This window comes from Pleurodeles waltl, chromosome 4_1 (genome assembly GCF_031143425.1).
Source record: "Pleurodeles waltl isolate 20211129_DDA chromosome 4_1, aPleWal1.hap1.20221129, whole genome shotgun sequence".
Classification (NCBI taxonomy): domain Eukaryota; kingdom Metazoa; phylum Chordata; class Amphibia; order Caudata; family Salamandridae; genus Pleurodeles; species Pleurodeles waltl.
The window spans coordinates 781322124-781337635 of NC_090442.1; the positions used below are offsets into that span (position 1 = coordinate 781322124).

The 15512-nt window shown below is 45.3% G+C and overlaps 1 protein-coding gene across 1 annotated transcript in view; it reads left to right on the top strand.

Moving 5' to 3' along the window:
* Positions 1-15512, top strand: part of SHANK3 (SH3 and multiple ankyrin repeat domains 3) — a 1519554-nt gene that overhangs the window by 481099 nt on the left and 1022943 nt on the right. The window contains exons 6-9 of the mRNA XM_069229472.1: positions 1434-1542; positions 4276-4427; positions 6969-7136; positions 9975-10091. Coding sequence (XP_069085573.1) covers positions 1434-1542; positions 4276-4427; positions 6969-7136; positions 9975-10091 — 546 coding nt within the window. The remainder of the gene's footprint in view (positions 1-1433; positions 1543-4275; positions 4428-6968; positions 7137-9974; positions 10092-15512) is intronic.

The window sequence follows — 15512 nt, forward strand, 5'->3', positions numbered from 1 at the left end:
CTGCTGTCCTTGAGGGTGGCTACACCCTCTTTGTGCCTCCTCCCTGAGAGGAGGGGGGCACATCCCTATTCCTATTGGGAGAATCCTCCAAAATCAAGATGGAGGATTTCTAAAGGCAGGGGTCACCTCAGCTCAGGACACCTTAGGGGCTGTCCTGACTGGTGGGTGACTCCCCCTTTTTTTTCTCATTATCTCCCCTGGACTTGCCGCCAAAAGTGGGGGCTGTGTCCAGGGGACGGGCATCTCCACTAGCTGGAGTGCCCTGGGGCATTGTAACACAAAGCCTGAGCCTTTGAGGCTCAGTGCTAGGTGTTACAGTTCCTGCAGGGGGGAGGTGTGAAGCACCTCCACCCAGAGCAGGCTTTTGTTTCTGTCCTCAGAGAGCACAAAGGCCCTCACCACATGGGGTCAGAAACTCGTCTCTCAGCAGCAGGCTGGCACAGACCATTCAGTCCTACACTGAACAATTGGGTAAAATACAGGGGGCATCTCTAAGATGCCCTCTGTGTGCATTTTGTAATAAATCCAACACTGGCATCAGTGTGGGTTTATTATTCTGAGAAGTTTGATACCAAACTTCCCAGTACACAGTGTAGCCATTATGGAGCTATGGAGTTCGTTTTTGACAAACTCCCATACCATATACTTAATATGGCCACAACTGTACTTACAATGTCCAAGAATAGACTTAGACACTGTAGGGGCATATTGCTCATGCAGCTATGCCCTCACCTGTGGTATAGTGCACCCTGCCTTAGGGCTGTAAGGCCTGCTAGAGGGGTGACTTACCTATGCCACAGGCAGTATTTTGTGTGCATGGCATCCTGAGGGGGATGCCATGTCGACTTTGCCTTTTTTTTCCCCACCAACACACACAATCTGCAATGGCAGTGTGCATGTGTTAGGTGAGTGGTCCCTTAGGGTGGCACAACATATGCTACAGCCCTTAGGGACCACTGGTACCTTTTACAAGGGACTTATCTGTGTCCCAGGGGTGTGCCAATTGTGGAAACAATGGTACATTTTAGGTGAAAGAACACTGATGCTGGGGCCTGGTTAGCAGGGTCCCAGCACACTTCTCAGTCAAGTCAGCATCAGTATCAGGCAAAAAGTGGGGGGTAACTGCAACAGGGAGCCATTTCCTTACAGAGGGTTTTGTAGGGGAGTGAGAGCAACAGGGTATGTAAGGGAGAAACAGGAATGATGCTAATGATGGAATGAGTGCTGAGAAGGAATGATGATGAGTTGTGAAGCGTGAGAAAATAAGGGTAGTCAAAGGTATTGCGGGCCAGTGTCAAATGGGTGAGGTCACTGAAGGAACTGATGTTTTGGGACGGGGTGAAGGCTATCAGTAAACGGATGAGGCAGTGAGTGAATGAAGGCAGTGGGTGGGATTGATGACCGATTTGTCAGACTGTGCTCTCTTTCCACAGGCAAACCTGAAAAAATTCATGGATTACGTACAGGCAAACAACGCAGAGAAGGTGTACAGGCTGCTGGAGAAAGGGCTGGACCCCAACTTCCATGATCCGGACACGGGAGGTGAGGCTAGAGTGTGGGTGAGGGGGAGCGATTCACTCACTCCTCAGCATAAGGCCAGGTTAGTTCGATACCCAGAGACGCTGCTGCATAGGGAAAAATAGAGATACCTCGGGTGAGCTTGAGGTTCTGTAATGCTGCAGCACCGGAAGGGAATAATGGGACATTGCACGAAGGTGAGTTTCTCGAAAGCTAATGCACAGCGGGGTGCAAATTTATATCTCAAATAAGTCTGGACTCCTGAGAATTTAGTATATGGGATGAGGGAGGGGGCGTAAAGTAACTTCTACAACTTGAGACTCCCTAGAGGATAGTGCAGGAAGAGGTCAAGAGGCTCCTCATGTGAAGTTTGGCTTGTAGAAGTCTGATGCTTGGCAAAAACATAGAGCTACCTTGAGAGAGTTCATGGTTATGGCATGATTGTGCACGGCTGAGGTAGAGGAAGCTCACAAGAGCTACAGTACCCAACAGGCTGGCACTAGGGCATGTCCGAGATACCTCAAGTGAGCTTGACTACTCCTTGGAGGCATCAGCATGTGCAGGCTTAGAAGAACCCCAGGGGAGGTCACCCCATGAGTCATCTGAGGTATTAGAAAGGGCTGAGGTATCTCAGGTATATCTGTGCCCCAGGGAGGCAGGTGCATGGGGTGGGGTAGACATACCTCAAGTGAGCTCGCTCAGGTTTATGACAACATTGGCGCGGGGTAAGATGGAGGCGCCTAGGATGAACTCGAGATTGTGAGGGCTTAAATATGGGGGCAGAGCCGTGGTCAAAGTGCATCAAAAATATGAGAACTGTGATCCTAAGTGCAGTGGGGCAGAGTCAGTGAATGTAGGTGTGGGTGAAAGGCATGACTAAAAAAACAAAATATTCTGTAACTATATTGTTGGTCTTTCCCTTCCAGTACTTACATATAGAATAACAAGTACATCTTAAATGAAAAATAAGCGCAAGTTGAACTAATCAATGAGGAATGCACTATTTTACATTATGAAACCTCTGTTGGTTAATGCGATCACTGCAGATGTCTGCGTGTGACGAGAGTGTCTCAGAGATGAATCCTGGTTGGTGCAGTGTGAAATAGAGGTTTGTGTATTATGAGTGCTAGAAAGTGTCGGCCTGTGACAGAAAGAAGGGTGAATATGTAAGTTATTATTTAACACTTGCTTTATACAATATTATAATGGCTGTCACAAAGTGAGCAAACATACCTAGTTTCAAGATAAAAAAGCTTTCAAAATACAGATTTTAGTAATATGCAATCCGACTGTATGTAGTGAAAACATTTTTAATAAGTGACCATTAAAAGCAGGCACTTCCGAACTCACCAGCTACTATTGTTCCATCAAAAAGAAGAAATCGTTGCCATCGTGAATCTGTAATTCCATCAATTTAAGCTAATTCTTGTTCCCAAACAGCCTTTATATTTGCAAATTAACCAATTGCATGCATTACATTTCTTTCAGGAAGCAGACCACATGGCAAAAAGGCTTGCATCTTCTTTAGCTTTCTGACCTTCCCTTAGCTCAACACAGGAGACCCCCATCTCTCTTTCCCTTTCAACCAGGGTAGCTCAACTGTCAGAATTACCTGTTCTAAGGTGGTTATATTGAAAAAGTATTAGAACTTTTTTGTTATCTTAAAAAAATATGGGCTTGTCGTTCCCCTCAGATCTCGCCCACTTCGACTTCTGGGGTAGTGTAATCTCAAGTAAAGACAGAAGGCTGGCACATTGGGAAGACAAGAAGTTTGAAATATGAGTTTAAGAGATTGCAACTATGTGAATGTTCTCGCCAAGTTCATTACATTTTTTCAAAACTTTTCAAGCTTTGTTAATTTTAGAACATTTTCTAGATTTGCCCAAAAAATATGTGCAGGAAACCAATCAAGCATTGTAAGTTTGCATTAAAAAAATCCTTGCAAGAATTCCACTTTACGAAATCCAAGGCCTGTTAGGGATCTTTGTGCCATTTTCAGTGTACACGTAGGTGTTGATGGGGGGAGAACACTCGGTCACAAATGTGATGGATGTCCTGTCTGCCGTATTAGGATCTTATTATAACCTATGGGGATCATATTATGGGGGACCTGGTATCCGTCACATTTGTGACGGAGTATTCCATTCTCCAACATCTAAATCAGGCCCTATCTCTCTTGGAGGATGCATCAGCAGGCCTCACAAGAGTGGAAAGGGAAGAACATTCTCAGTGAGCCTGTAACTCTAGAACTTCTCAGTACAGACCCTGGAAGCACACTAGGGCATGAAGACCCCATGGAGGTATCAGGGAATGATAGAGTGGTTATATTACCAGTGCTTGACTTCTAAAAAAAAAAATAAGTACCAGAGCCCTTGTCAGGAGACCACTGCAGCTTCCACCACCCATGTGACTACCAACACTGCGAAGGACAGTATCTACACAATTACTAACCATCATATTGCTTCCAGGGTGACAATGTATTTTCGGTGCCACCGAAGCTATAAGAATGACTGTGGTGGCATGTATTAGTTGTTTTTTAATCTGTATTGCATTATTAAACAACTGTTGTTCTGCCCATCTATAAACTACACAAACAGCACCACCATAAGGCAGCTGTGCTATATGTCGGTGTTGACAATTAAGTGCCAGTGCCGAGCACCAAATGCCACTGGCACAAATTAAACACTGATATTACCCCATGCATCTCTCAGTTATCTGTCCCAGTCACCTCACATTCTCCTCTCTTTGGGGTTCTAGAATGTCCCCTGACACTGGCTTCCCAGTTGGAGAACAGCTCTGATGTCATCAAGGCCCTGCGGAGTGGAGGAGCGCACTTGGACTTTCGGACCCGGGAGGGACTCACTGCCCTGCACAAAGCTGCACGCTGCAGGAACCACCTGGTGCTGATGGTAAGTGCAACATAACAAGAAAGTACATATAAATATGGGGTACTTATATATTATGAACTTATCTGAGATTCAACGGAGCACTGGTTGAGAAGATTCTCACAGAGGGTTTGAGAATAACACATAGAGAAACCAACAGACACGAGGGCATTCAAACAAAGCCTCTCCGAGTTCCAGAAACATGTGTGACAGGTACAGAAAGCCTCCATAGGTGATCAGTGGAGAAAGCAGAACAAAGAACATTGGGGGGCCTTAATGTAGAGCAGGGGTGGAATGGGCACATACACATGAACACTCTTTCACACACACAGATACTCACACCCAGCACATCAACACACACCCATTCATAGTATGCACACATACTCAAGTACACATTCATACACACACATATTCATGCACTCAACATTAAATAAAACTTCCCGGGCTGCAGCAGTGATCTCGGGTGGCTGGAGGGAAGCCTTTGCGGTTCCTGGAGGATTGTGACTGCCACCTCCTCCCATTGGCTGACCTTGTTATGGGTCAGCCAATGAGAAGAGGCAGCAGTTTATTACTCATCACAGAGTGGGATGGGCAGTGGCGGTGGTGTCAAATTACATTGGAGGGGCAAAAAAAACACATAAACAAATAACTACAGAGAACATACACAATAATGTACACACTAATATGAAAAACTCACTTACCTTACTCGAAGTTCAGCACCAAGTCCTCACCACTGGACTGTGGGTGCTACCACCTCCAATGTGCAAGCTCAGCTTCTCTTGGACATGTGTGAAATCCAATTCGGCAATTTTGGCAAACCAAGACTATTTCTCCCTGAATGCATTGGGTTTAGAGGACTGCTGAGGACTGGGACCTGGCATCTCCAATAACAATACAACCTAATCTGAGTAACTTAACCCTCAAGTTTCGTTTTGCAACTACCTCCAATGTGGACACAGCCTCAGTACATGTGTGATCATTACGCAGCCCCCTAACTTAGTTCAGAGTTGGAAGATAAATGGAGAAACCTAGATAGGTAAGTCGAGGTCAAAGACTAATAAAGAAAGAAAACAAACAAGCAACAGCAATGAGCAGACAATAGCAAATGGGAGAAAGCAACAAAAAAGAGAGAAAAAGTGCCTGAATCTGAGCACAAGCAGTGAAAGGACACTAATACAGACATTAATTAGTACTTGGTCCATGCTCCATTTAAAAGACAAACACTTGAAGAGAGAAAGTGAAACCGTCACGCACTGACCAATGATAAGCAAGGAAATGAGACTGATGATGAAGCCAACCAATGGTAAGTAAGTAAAGGGCGGGCTGTATGCCCTCTTTGGCTTTTTTTTAAATAACAAAAGCTCTTGCTAGTGACATGCATGCCTCCCGTCCGGCGAGAACTAAAAAGTAGTTCTCTAAATGTGAGCAGTGGAAAGATACAAGCCATCCATTCAAAAGGATGATAAATAGGCTATGCTGGTCCATTGGAGGAACAAACAGAAAAAGGGAAAGTCAAGCCATGAAAATGAAGCAATCAAATGAGAGTGACAATAAACCAATGATAAGTGACGGACAGGCTCTAAGTCCACTGTAAGGTCCACAGTAGATCTTTTGCAAGCAGACAATTTGCACTGTTTGGTAGGCGAGACCCAAAAACAAGCTTGTGACATTTATCTTGAGCCCAGTCTGTGCTGTAGTGCTCAAGTTTTGTCAGTGCGCGCCCACTGATTCTTGAGAAAAGAGAGAGAGGCATGTCATTCTGCCTACTGAGTCCCAGACTGTGGAACATACTGCCGTGGACGCTCCTTCTCTGTACTTCTGTTGCTTTTTGCTCTCGTCTGCAGCTGCTTCCATCGCAAGAAAGCTTCACTAGAACACTACACAATCTACAGAATTCTACAGAACATGGATGAGAGATGAATGACAGCAGGATGGGGGTTGAAATCAACACAGAGGGGTGCCAAGGGTAAGGCTGTGTGATCCATAAAGACTCTCACCTGCCCAGGAGTACTTACTGACACTCACAACACTCATACATGCATAGACACACAAACAGAGTCTCTGGCTTTATCTCTCACCATGTCTCTTTGTCTGTTTCTGTTTTCTGCTCGCTCTCATTCACACGCTCTCTCTCTATCACTGTCTCTTTCTCCTCTCACGGTACCCTCTCTCTTGCTCTCTCGCTTTCTATAATGGAATCCTGTGATTGTGATCGACAGGTAAACTAGAATAGAGAGCGTATAGAACAACCCAAAGAGCAATCAGCAAAAAGCTTGCCTTTACCAATTTGAGAGGAAAGAAGTAACCGAGAACCAGCAAACGCTTGGAGCAGCCCATAATCCAAATTAGAAAGACGAGGTGGTGGAAAGCGCCGTGATTAAGTGTCAACACGTTTACTTTTTAAGTGCAACCAAATTTAACATTTCAGAGTCTGTGCAGGAAGCAATGACCCCAGGCGTGACACACGAGGGAGCTGTGACAGGTGCTGGCGGCCATGACAGTTCCTGTGCCCCTGCTGCCTTGCCTTGTGTCCAAAGAAATGATTGTGTTCTGTTCTCTCGACAGACCCTGCTGGATCTGGGAGCCTCGCCGGATTACAAGGACAGCCGGGGGCTGACGCCACTGTATCACAGCTCCATGGTGGGCGGCGACCCTTACTGCTGTGAGCTCCTACTGCACGACTACGCCAAAGTCGGCTGCGTAGATGAGAATGGCTGGCAAGAAATTCATCAGGTTGGTTCAAGTGTCAGGGACTCTCAGAAGGGCTCACCAAAGCGATGATTCATGCTTGCTGTTAGAAACAAAGAATGTATGGGTAGAATGATTGAACTAATCTCAGTCACTGGTAATTACTCATAGCTTCATTCCTGTTCATCGTTTTTTGCCCACTGTGCCACTCCAGACAGAGTCCTGTCTTAACTGCTAGGCCACGGCCCGTCTGAACCGAAACACAACCACCTCCAACCAGTATCTGCCAAGTTGGGTCTCAACAGCGAGGTGCAGGTTGAATTGTGTAACCTATCGAACAAGGGACACATGCTAGGGAAAACGTATGTGTTTAAGGAAACTCACTTGCGGCCTTTTTGGGGTATGGCTTCTGGGATACTCTATCGCAGATGGAGTGGATGTTATGTGTTATAAGTGTGTCATAGCCTATGGTATTTGTTATATAGTGGGTGGGATATCCGTCATGTTTCAGTAGAGTTTCTTCCAAACTCTAAATTAAGACCCTTAGTGATGGGTGGAAGTGCTTGACAATCAAGAACGAAAGAGTTATCCTTGGAAAAGAAAGTACTTTTGCTTTCCCTGTTTGGCCCTGTCAGTCCTTTTTTTGCTCTCAGAACAGAATTGTGCCATAATACACTTAGGGGGTCATTATGATTTTGACTGATGGAAAAAGCCATCAGCCAAACTCCTGCGTTCAGGTTGCCACCAGTGTGGCTGCTTTCCTGCAGGCCCCATTACGAGTTCCCCGCTTGGTCAGTGGGCGGAAGTTTCCACCCACTTGCCCAACAGGGAACAGCCTACAACATTGACACCGGCTCATAATTGAGCCGGTTGCAGCGCGTAGGGTGCACCAGTACCCGTTGCGCTGTTCGCAGATAATAAACAGCGTGATGGGGCTGGCCATGGGAGCCCAGCACTGCCTATGCCAAGTACATGGGCAGTGCAGGGCCCCCCCTGGAGCCCTCTGCACCCCGTCTACGCTGGCCTTTACATGGCAGTAATACTGCCATGTAAAAGCTGGTGGAGAGGGCGGGTCATAGTCCCCAGGGTATTAGGACCGCCAGCACTGCCAGTCCCTCCTGTGAAGGTATATTGGCGGTGCTGGCGTTCCAACTGTGGCACAACCACCACGGTCTTAATGTGGAGTTCAGACCGCTGCCAAAAGCGGTCAGATCACCGCTTTGGCGGCGGTCAGACCGCCACCGCCACCCTGTTGTAATGACCCCCATAGCATGGCTCAGCTTTTGCGTTCCTCTGTTCTGTGACTCGTGTGAATTCACCAGTGTGAAAGCAATTTCATCGTAAAAAACCTGAGATTTAGGAGGCGCAAGCAGTGTTTTAAAACAGGCCAAAACATATGGGGCCAGATGTACCAAAGGATTTTACCCATTCTGTGTCTGTGGGAAAAAGATTTCATACATATGGCCCATGAATGTATTCATATGCCGCAACTGCGTGGGTTACAAGTAATGTCAAGTGATGAACACACAGGACCTGCTCGCTCTGTTTCCTTGGAATGTGGGATGTTGCTAAACTTCCTGTGGGTGGGGCTCCTGCGGACAGAAACTAGAAAACGGAAATAAGCCAAAACTTCTTCTCTGTTATGGCTTCAGCAATGACCTTTCCCAATCCTTTGTCTGAGGCATAGGCAAATGGCAGAACCCTAATCTCACATCCTTGAATAGTTTTCATAGGCTGATGGCTTGGCTTAGTAGCAGTTTCTTTATACGTTTAAAAACCCAGGGAAGGTCTTCTTTAGTTGTAGGTTATAGATAGCACATGTATGACAGGGAAACTGCACATCTACTGCCCATGTACTTTAAGTGCCAGCGCAACATACAGCTATTGAACCTACTGGGACGAATGGCGACAATATAATGTCACACTGAAGACGTTTTGCACCATTGCTCTTCACTTTATTTTTAGTATTTTGTTTACTTTGATGTCATGTTTGCGTAATGGAAAAATAATACAAACAAGTGAGTTTTTCTTGAATTCTGAATTTTATCAACAGCATTAGAGCTGTAAAGTTTTCTAGCTTCCGTTATTGCTTCCGTCATCCACATGCGACACAAGTGCAGGCATATTCAAACTGTTCAGAATGTCAAATTCACACATCTGAGCAAGGCAAAAATGTAAAGTAAAAGTATATATCACTATATTTACATCGCCGTCTCTTTCACAAAGCTTAGAGGATATTGAAAATAAGGATTTAGTTGGCGCCATTTATAAAGACACACTTTTTTTTAAAGACAAAATGGTTAGAAAAAACGTTTTTGAGGTAGTTTTGAAATATTTAAAAAATGCATAACATTTATATGTTATAATTATAATGACCTTATGGCGATACAAGCACACAACATTTATGTCAGTATTAATTTAACAAGTTGCTATTGAGTTTCTGATTACCCAAGCAAGAATCTAAAAAATGGCAGTGGAATGCCATGAAGGATTAAATAACTGAGGTTAAAAGGTTAAACAATGGAGTAGATGGGTGTAGGAGATTAGAAATGAGGTATTTAAATATACTATACCCATCTCATTAATATTCCACCGGGCAGATGTCTAAAATAAGGAAGTGGGAATGTGGCCTTTTTCCTGGTGTGTTTTTTTCTCGCAATTCCTTAATTTCTTTGGCTACGTAGATAGGTCTTGATGTACGATCGGCCTTTTCCAAGCATGGGACGTGATGGCATTTACAGGTCTTTAAAAGAACAAAATAGTGTGTCCTTTACCTTTAACTAAGAGGTTTTTGTTTCTCAGGTCATTTCACCAAGCCTGTCGCTTTCTTGTATATTTTTTTACTTCTAATAATTACATTGTCTTTCCTGACACTCTTTCTAGGCATGTCGCTATGGCCACGTCCAGCACTTGGAGCATCTTCTCTTCTACGGAGCCGACATGAGGGCTCAGAATGCCTCAGGAAACAGTGCACTACATGTCTGTGCACTCTACAACCAGGTGAGAAGCCCAAGTATGGATCTATTGCAAACTAAATTATGCCTATTCCTGCAAACCCAACCTTTACAACCAACCCAAGTCTTATTCAAACTAGTTGGCTAAAATCTAGCCACAAATGAGATAAAGGCTTTCCCCATTCCCAACCCCACTTTATTCAACTCCTTGGTGTAAATTAACGAGTAGAAAAGGAACCGCAAGTTAAATAGGTCTGTTTTAAGAGTCAGTTCAGGCTTTTGGAAGATTAGACATCACTTCACAGTCAGTGCAATATCACTGCACACCACAGTCAAATGAGTTGGTATAGTGTTTGTCTCTCTTAACATCTTAACTCTCTCAGATGTAACCAACAAAAACTGATATACCCAAGCAAGTCTGTAGTACCCACAACCAATAGTGTACTCACTTTCCAGTGCAGTGCGACACTCAGGGCCTGATTGTGACTTTGGCGGAGGGGATTACTCTGTCCCAAATGTGATGGATATCCCGCCTGCCATATTACGAGTTCCATAGTATATAATGGGCTCGTAATTCGGCTGGCGGGATACCTGTCACATTTGGATGGATTAATCCCCCCGCCGAAGTCGTAATCAGGCCCTTAATCAGCATTCATTCCTAACCTTCCTTTCCAACCTCACTTCAAGACTACCTAACCATATTCAATTTAATTTGTGTTGCCTCATCCACGCAGCCAAGGCTATGCCTGCAGCCAAGTGAGAAAAACAAGGCCGCATCTATCCAATACTTCATTCTACCCATCTCTGGCTTATCATTCATGCTATCGGTACATGCTTCTGACAATCTAATGTCAGTGTTGTCTAAAAAGTGAATCAACTCACTACTACAAATTAGCCAACTTTCTTCATCCCAAATTTTTTCTATCCCCTCCCCCCAACTCCAAGCATTCCACGGAATGTGCATGCCATACCAAATAGCAATATAGTTACTTTGCATTCCAGATCAACCAACACAATATATGCATATTCTACAACCAATCTATAGTGCACCATACTCTGGCAATCCTACCAGTATATACCTAAACTAACAACATCCAATCCAAGATGCACATATTAGGACAGTATGACAACGCTCTACAAGTGAGTGAGAAGGTGAAGTCTATCCACATACAGCACATATCTAGTCAATCAGAAATGCATTACCCACAAATCCAAATTGGTAACCTTTATGTCCAAAACTCTTTGTATCTCCCATAATCCATAACAATCTAAAATCTACTATTTCGCACACATATTTAATCTGCACTTTCCATGTCAAAACCAATTAGCGTAAAATGCTTACACTCTGCAGCCTGATTAGAAAATCAAGACTGCAACAATCCTCTTCAAATTAAATCCAGCCCAACCTGTGTGATCCCCACCTCCCATCAAGCCAACGGATATCATCACAATCCACAAGTAGATTAGCGGTTCTTGCTTGCATCTACCGCTGAGCAGCTCAGAGCCGGGTCTATGCAAAATATTCCAAAATGCAATCACCACTTCTAGCCCCATCTCCAATCTTCCAAACATCTCCGCCTTCTACTAATAGGTGAGATGCTCAAATCAGCATCCACCCTCTCACATCCCATATCCTCCTTTCCGAAGCCTACATTCAATCAGCTACAATACATACAGCCTATTTCATTTTCACCCAACTAACTACATGTCCATCAGCAACCAAGTAAGGAAGTTGTGCCTGCATTAATACTGTGCCTTACCCAACCCGAGTTAGATTAACCATCTCAGTTCCAACAAATTAAATGCCTGTGTGTACTGTACATGCTGGTAAGAAATACAGTCCTGGTTCAACCCTCATACTTACTGTTAGAAATGGGGTCTCTAGTTGGCAGTTGGTTTGCACCCGGTCCAAGTAGGGACCCTCACTCTAGTCAGGATAGGGGAGATACCCGCTCAGATAACCCCTGCTCACCCACTTGGTAGCTTGGCACGAGCAGTCAGGCTTATCTCAGAAGCAATGTGTAAAGCATTTGCACGTAACACACAGTAATAAGTGAAAACACTACAAAAGGACACCACACCAGTTTTAGAAAAATAGCCAATATTTATCTATATAAAACAAGACCATATGCCATAAAAATCCAACATACAGTAAGATAAATATGAATTCTGCAAGATTTATTCAAAACTACAGTTCCTTGAAGTCGATAGCTCCACCTGGGGCTATCACGGCGTCGTGATCAACAACACCAACAGTTCAGCCCGATAGCTCCACCTGGGGCTATCACGGCGTCGTGATCAACAAAAACAACAGTTCAGGCCGGCCACGGCATCACGGGCCAGCTACGGTGTCGGGAAGACCCGCAAACAGTACCTTGGATTTGCAGGGCGTCGTGATCCTCGCGGTGAGCTCCGGAGAGCGGCGTCACTGACGTCACAGTGTCAGTTCCGGAGTCGGTGCAGGAGTCGTCGGCCCTTGAGGTCACACGCGTTGCAGATCGAATTCCAGTCTGATGAAGTCAGGTGCGACGGCGTGGATAGCGTCGGAGCTGTGGTGCGAAGTGGGACAATGTGACATGCAGTGCCCACAGGGCACTGTGAAGGCAGCGGCTTGGTGATGGCATGCAGTGGCAACGGTGAGACCAGGGCTGTGGTGTGAAGCGGGGTGGGGCGGTGCGATGTGCGGTGTCCAGAGGTCACCGTGCAGGCAGCGGCGTCATCGTTGCTGAAGCGCTGTTGTTCGTAGGCCCAAGCCAGAAGTGCGGGATGGGACTGTGCTTTGTGACCCTCACGAGCGGTGTCCACAGGCCATGATGCAGGCAGGATGCCTGGTGACAACACAGGAGTCAATGATGCTGGCGTTGGTGGACCGGGCTGCGGTGCGGGCTGGACAGTGCTTTGTGTACCTCATGAGTGGTGTTCACAGGCCATGGTACAGGCAGCGGCACCAGTGTCAGCAGGAGCGGCGTCATCGGGGATGCCCAGGCTGTGGTGTGACCAGGCGATGCCGGAGTGCCGGGCCCAGAGATCGAGGTTCGAGCAGCGGCTCAGTGAAGTTGTCCGATGACGGCGTCGGTGAGGCCAGGATCGCATTGTGAAGTGGGGCAATGCGACTTCGTGTGGCGTCAGCAGGTCACGGTGCAGGCCAGCGGCATGGTTGGCGGTGTCGCAGTGGTTTCTCCTCTTGAACAGCACAAAACACACAGTTCCCAGTGCTGCAGGTCAAGGAAACTGAAGTCTTTGGTGTCCCTGAGACTTCCAACAGGAGGCAAGCTCTACTCCAAGCCCTTGGAGAATTTTCTCAAGCAGGACACACAGCAAAGTTCACCCTTTGCACCCTTTGCACTGCAAATGCAGGCCAGTCCAGCAACGCAACACAGCAAAGGGACAGTACTCCTTCAGCTCTTCAGCTCTTCTCCTGGGCAGAGGTTCCTCTTGATTCCCGAAAGATTCTAAAAGTCTGGGGTTTTGGGTCTTCTTCGTATACCCAGTTCTGCCTTTGAAGTTGGCAAACTTCAAAGCAAAGTCTCAAGTGTTTGCAAGATCTTTCCTTGTCCAGGCCAGGCCCCAGACACTCACCAGAGGGTGGGAGACGGCATTGTGTGAGGGCAGGCACAGTCCTTTCAGGTGTGAGTGACCACTCCTCCCCTCCCCTCCAGCACAGATGGCTAATCAAGATATGCAGGCTGCACCCCTTTGTGTCATTGCCTAGAGGAGAGGTGTGAACAGCCCAACTGTCAAACTGACCCAGACAGACAATCCACAAATCAAACAGGCAGAGTCACAGAATGGTATAAGCAAGAAAATGTCTACTTTCTAAAAGTGGCATTTTCAAACAGGCAATTTAAAAACCAACTTCACTAAAAGATGTATTTTTGAATTGTGAGTTCAGAGACATTAAACTCCAAATTTGTATCTGCTCTCAAAAGGAATCTGCGCTTTAAGGATATTTAAAGGCAGTCCCCATGTTAACCTATGAGAAAGATAGGCCTTGCACAGTGAAAACCGAATTTGGCAGTATTTCACCATTAGGACATATAAAACACACTAGTATATGTCCTACCTTAAACATACACTGCACCCTGCCCACGGGGCTACCTGGGGCGTAACTTAGGGGTGCCTTACATGTAGTAAAAAGGAAGGTTGAGGCCTGGCAAGTGGGAACACTTGCCAAGTCGAATTGGCAGTTTAAAACTGCACACACAGACACTGGAGTGCCAGGTCTTAGCCATGTTTACAGGGCTACTAATGTGGGTGGCATAACCAGTGCTGCAGGCCCACTAGTAGCATTTGATTTACAGGCCCTGTGCACCTCAAGTGCACTTTACTAGTAAATCAAATATGCTAAGCATGGATAAACCAATCAACAGTACAGTTTCTATAGGGAGCACTTGCACTTTAGCACTGATTAGCAGTGGTAAAGTGCTCAGAAACAATAAACCAGCAAAAACAGACCTAAAAACATATGCGGAAGAAGGCAAAAAGTTTGGGGATAACCCTGCAAAAAGAGCCATTTCCAACACTTACCAAATGTAATCAATCCTATTTGTCCAAACCATCATGACCCTTTCAAGGACAATGTGACAATGTGGTTAACCAGGTTGATGATGTCAAGCTTCAGTTATGTCCTTCCTCCTCCTCCACAAATCCAAAACTAGCCTTTTCAACCATTCCCGCTTTAGTCAGTTAAGGGTCTTTGCACCCTACAACCAGATTTAACAGTGAAGGTATATCTATCTTCATCCACACCCCACTAGAATAAATCAGCTTAATGCAGCCTGGTGTGTAGTACCCACAATATCTCGAATTAGCTAATTATCGGTGTAATCCTAAACCAGTTCAGAAAATAAAACCCACATTGCACAGCCATGCTTATTCTCACTAAGTTTAGTGGTGCAATAGCCCCTTGAATTCGAACCAGCTTGAAACGTTTTACATTGTGAAATCAGGTGCACAAGTCAGGTATGTATCCACACTCACACTTTTCAGACTTCTTGTAGTCCTATTGTTTCCCATTTACTGATAGCGCATCACCCTGTCGTAACCAGTTATTTGCATATTCAACCAAAATAAACACACTGATTATATACTCTTGTTATACATAGACCACCACAGAAAACTATTTACTGTCCCACCATAGTGCAACCAATCCACCTCCAAACCATTTGTTTGCCCACTCCCACATCTTTCCATCCTTCAGTTCCAACATAGACAACCTCAAGCATATGTTTTGCTTCGACCTAACAACTCTTTTCACAACCTGTTCCAATACATTCTACAGCAGTGATCCTCAATCGTTTTAATGCCGAACCCCTCCCCTCAGTGAAAAAAACATCATTGTCCCCTCCAAATTTTTCAGAATTATTGTACTAAGTTGGCAGTGTTTAAATATGTCTACATTTATGTAAACATTGCAGTTAAGTTCTGTTACTGTTTTGAAAATGCAATCAAATACATGTTGCCAGAC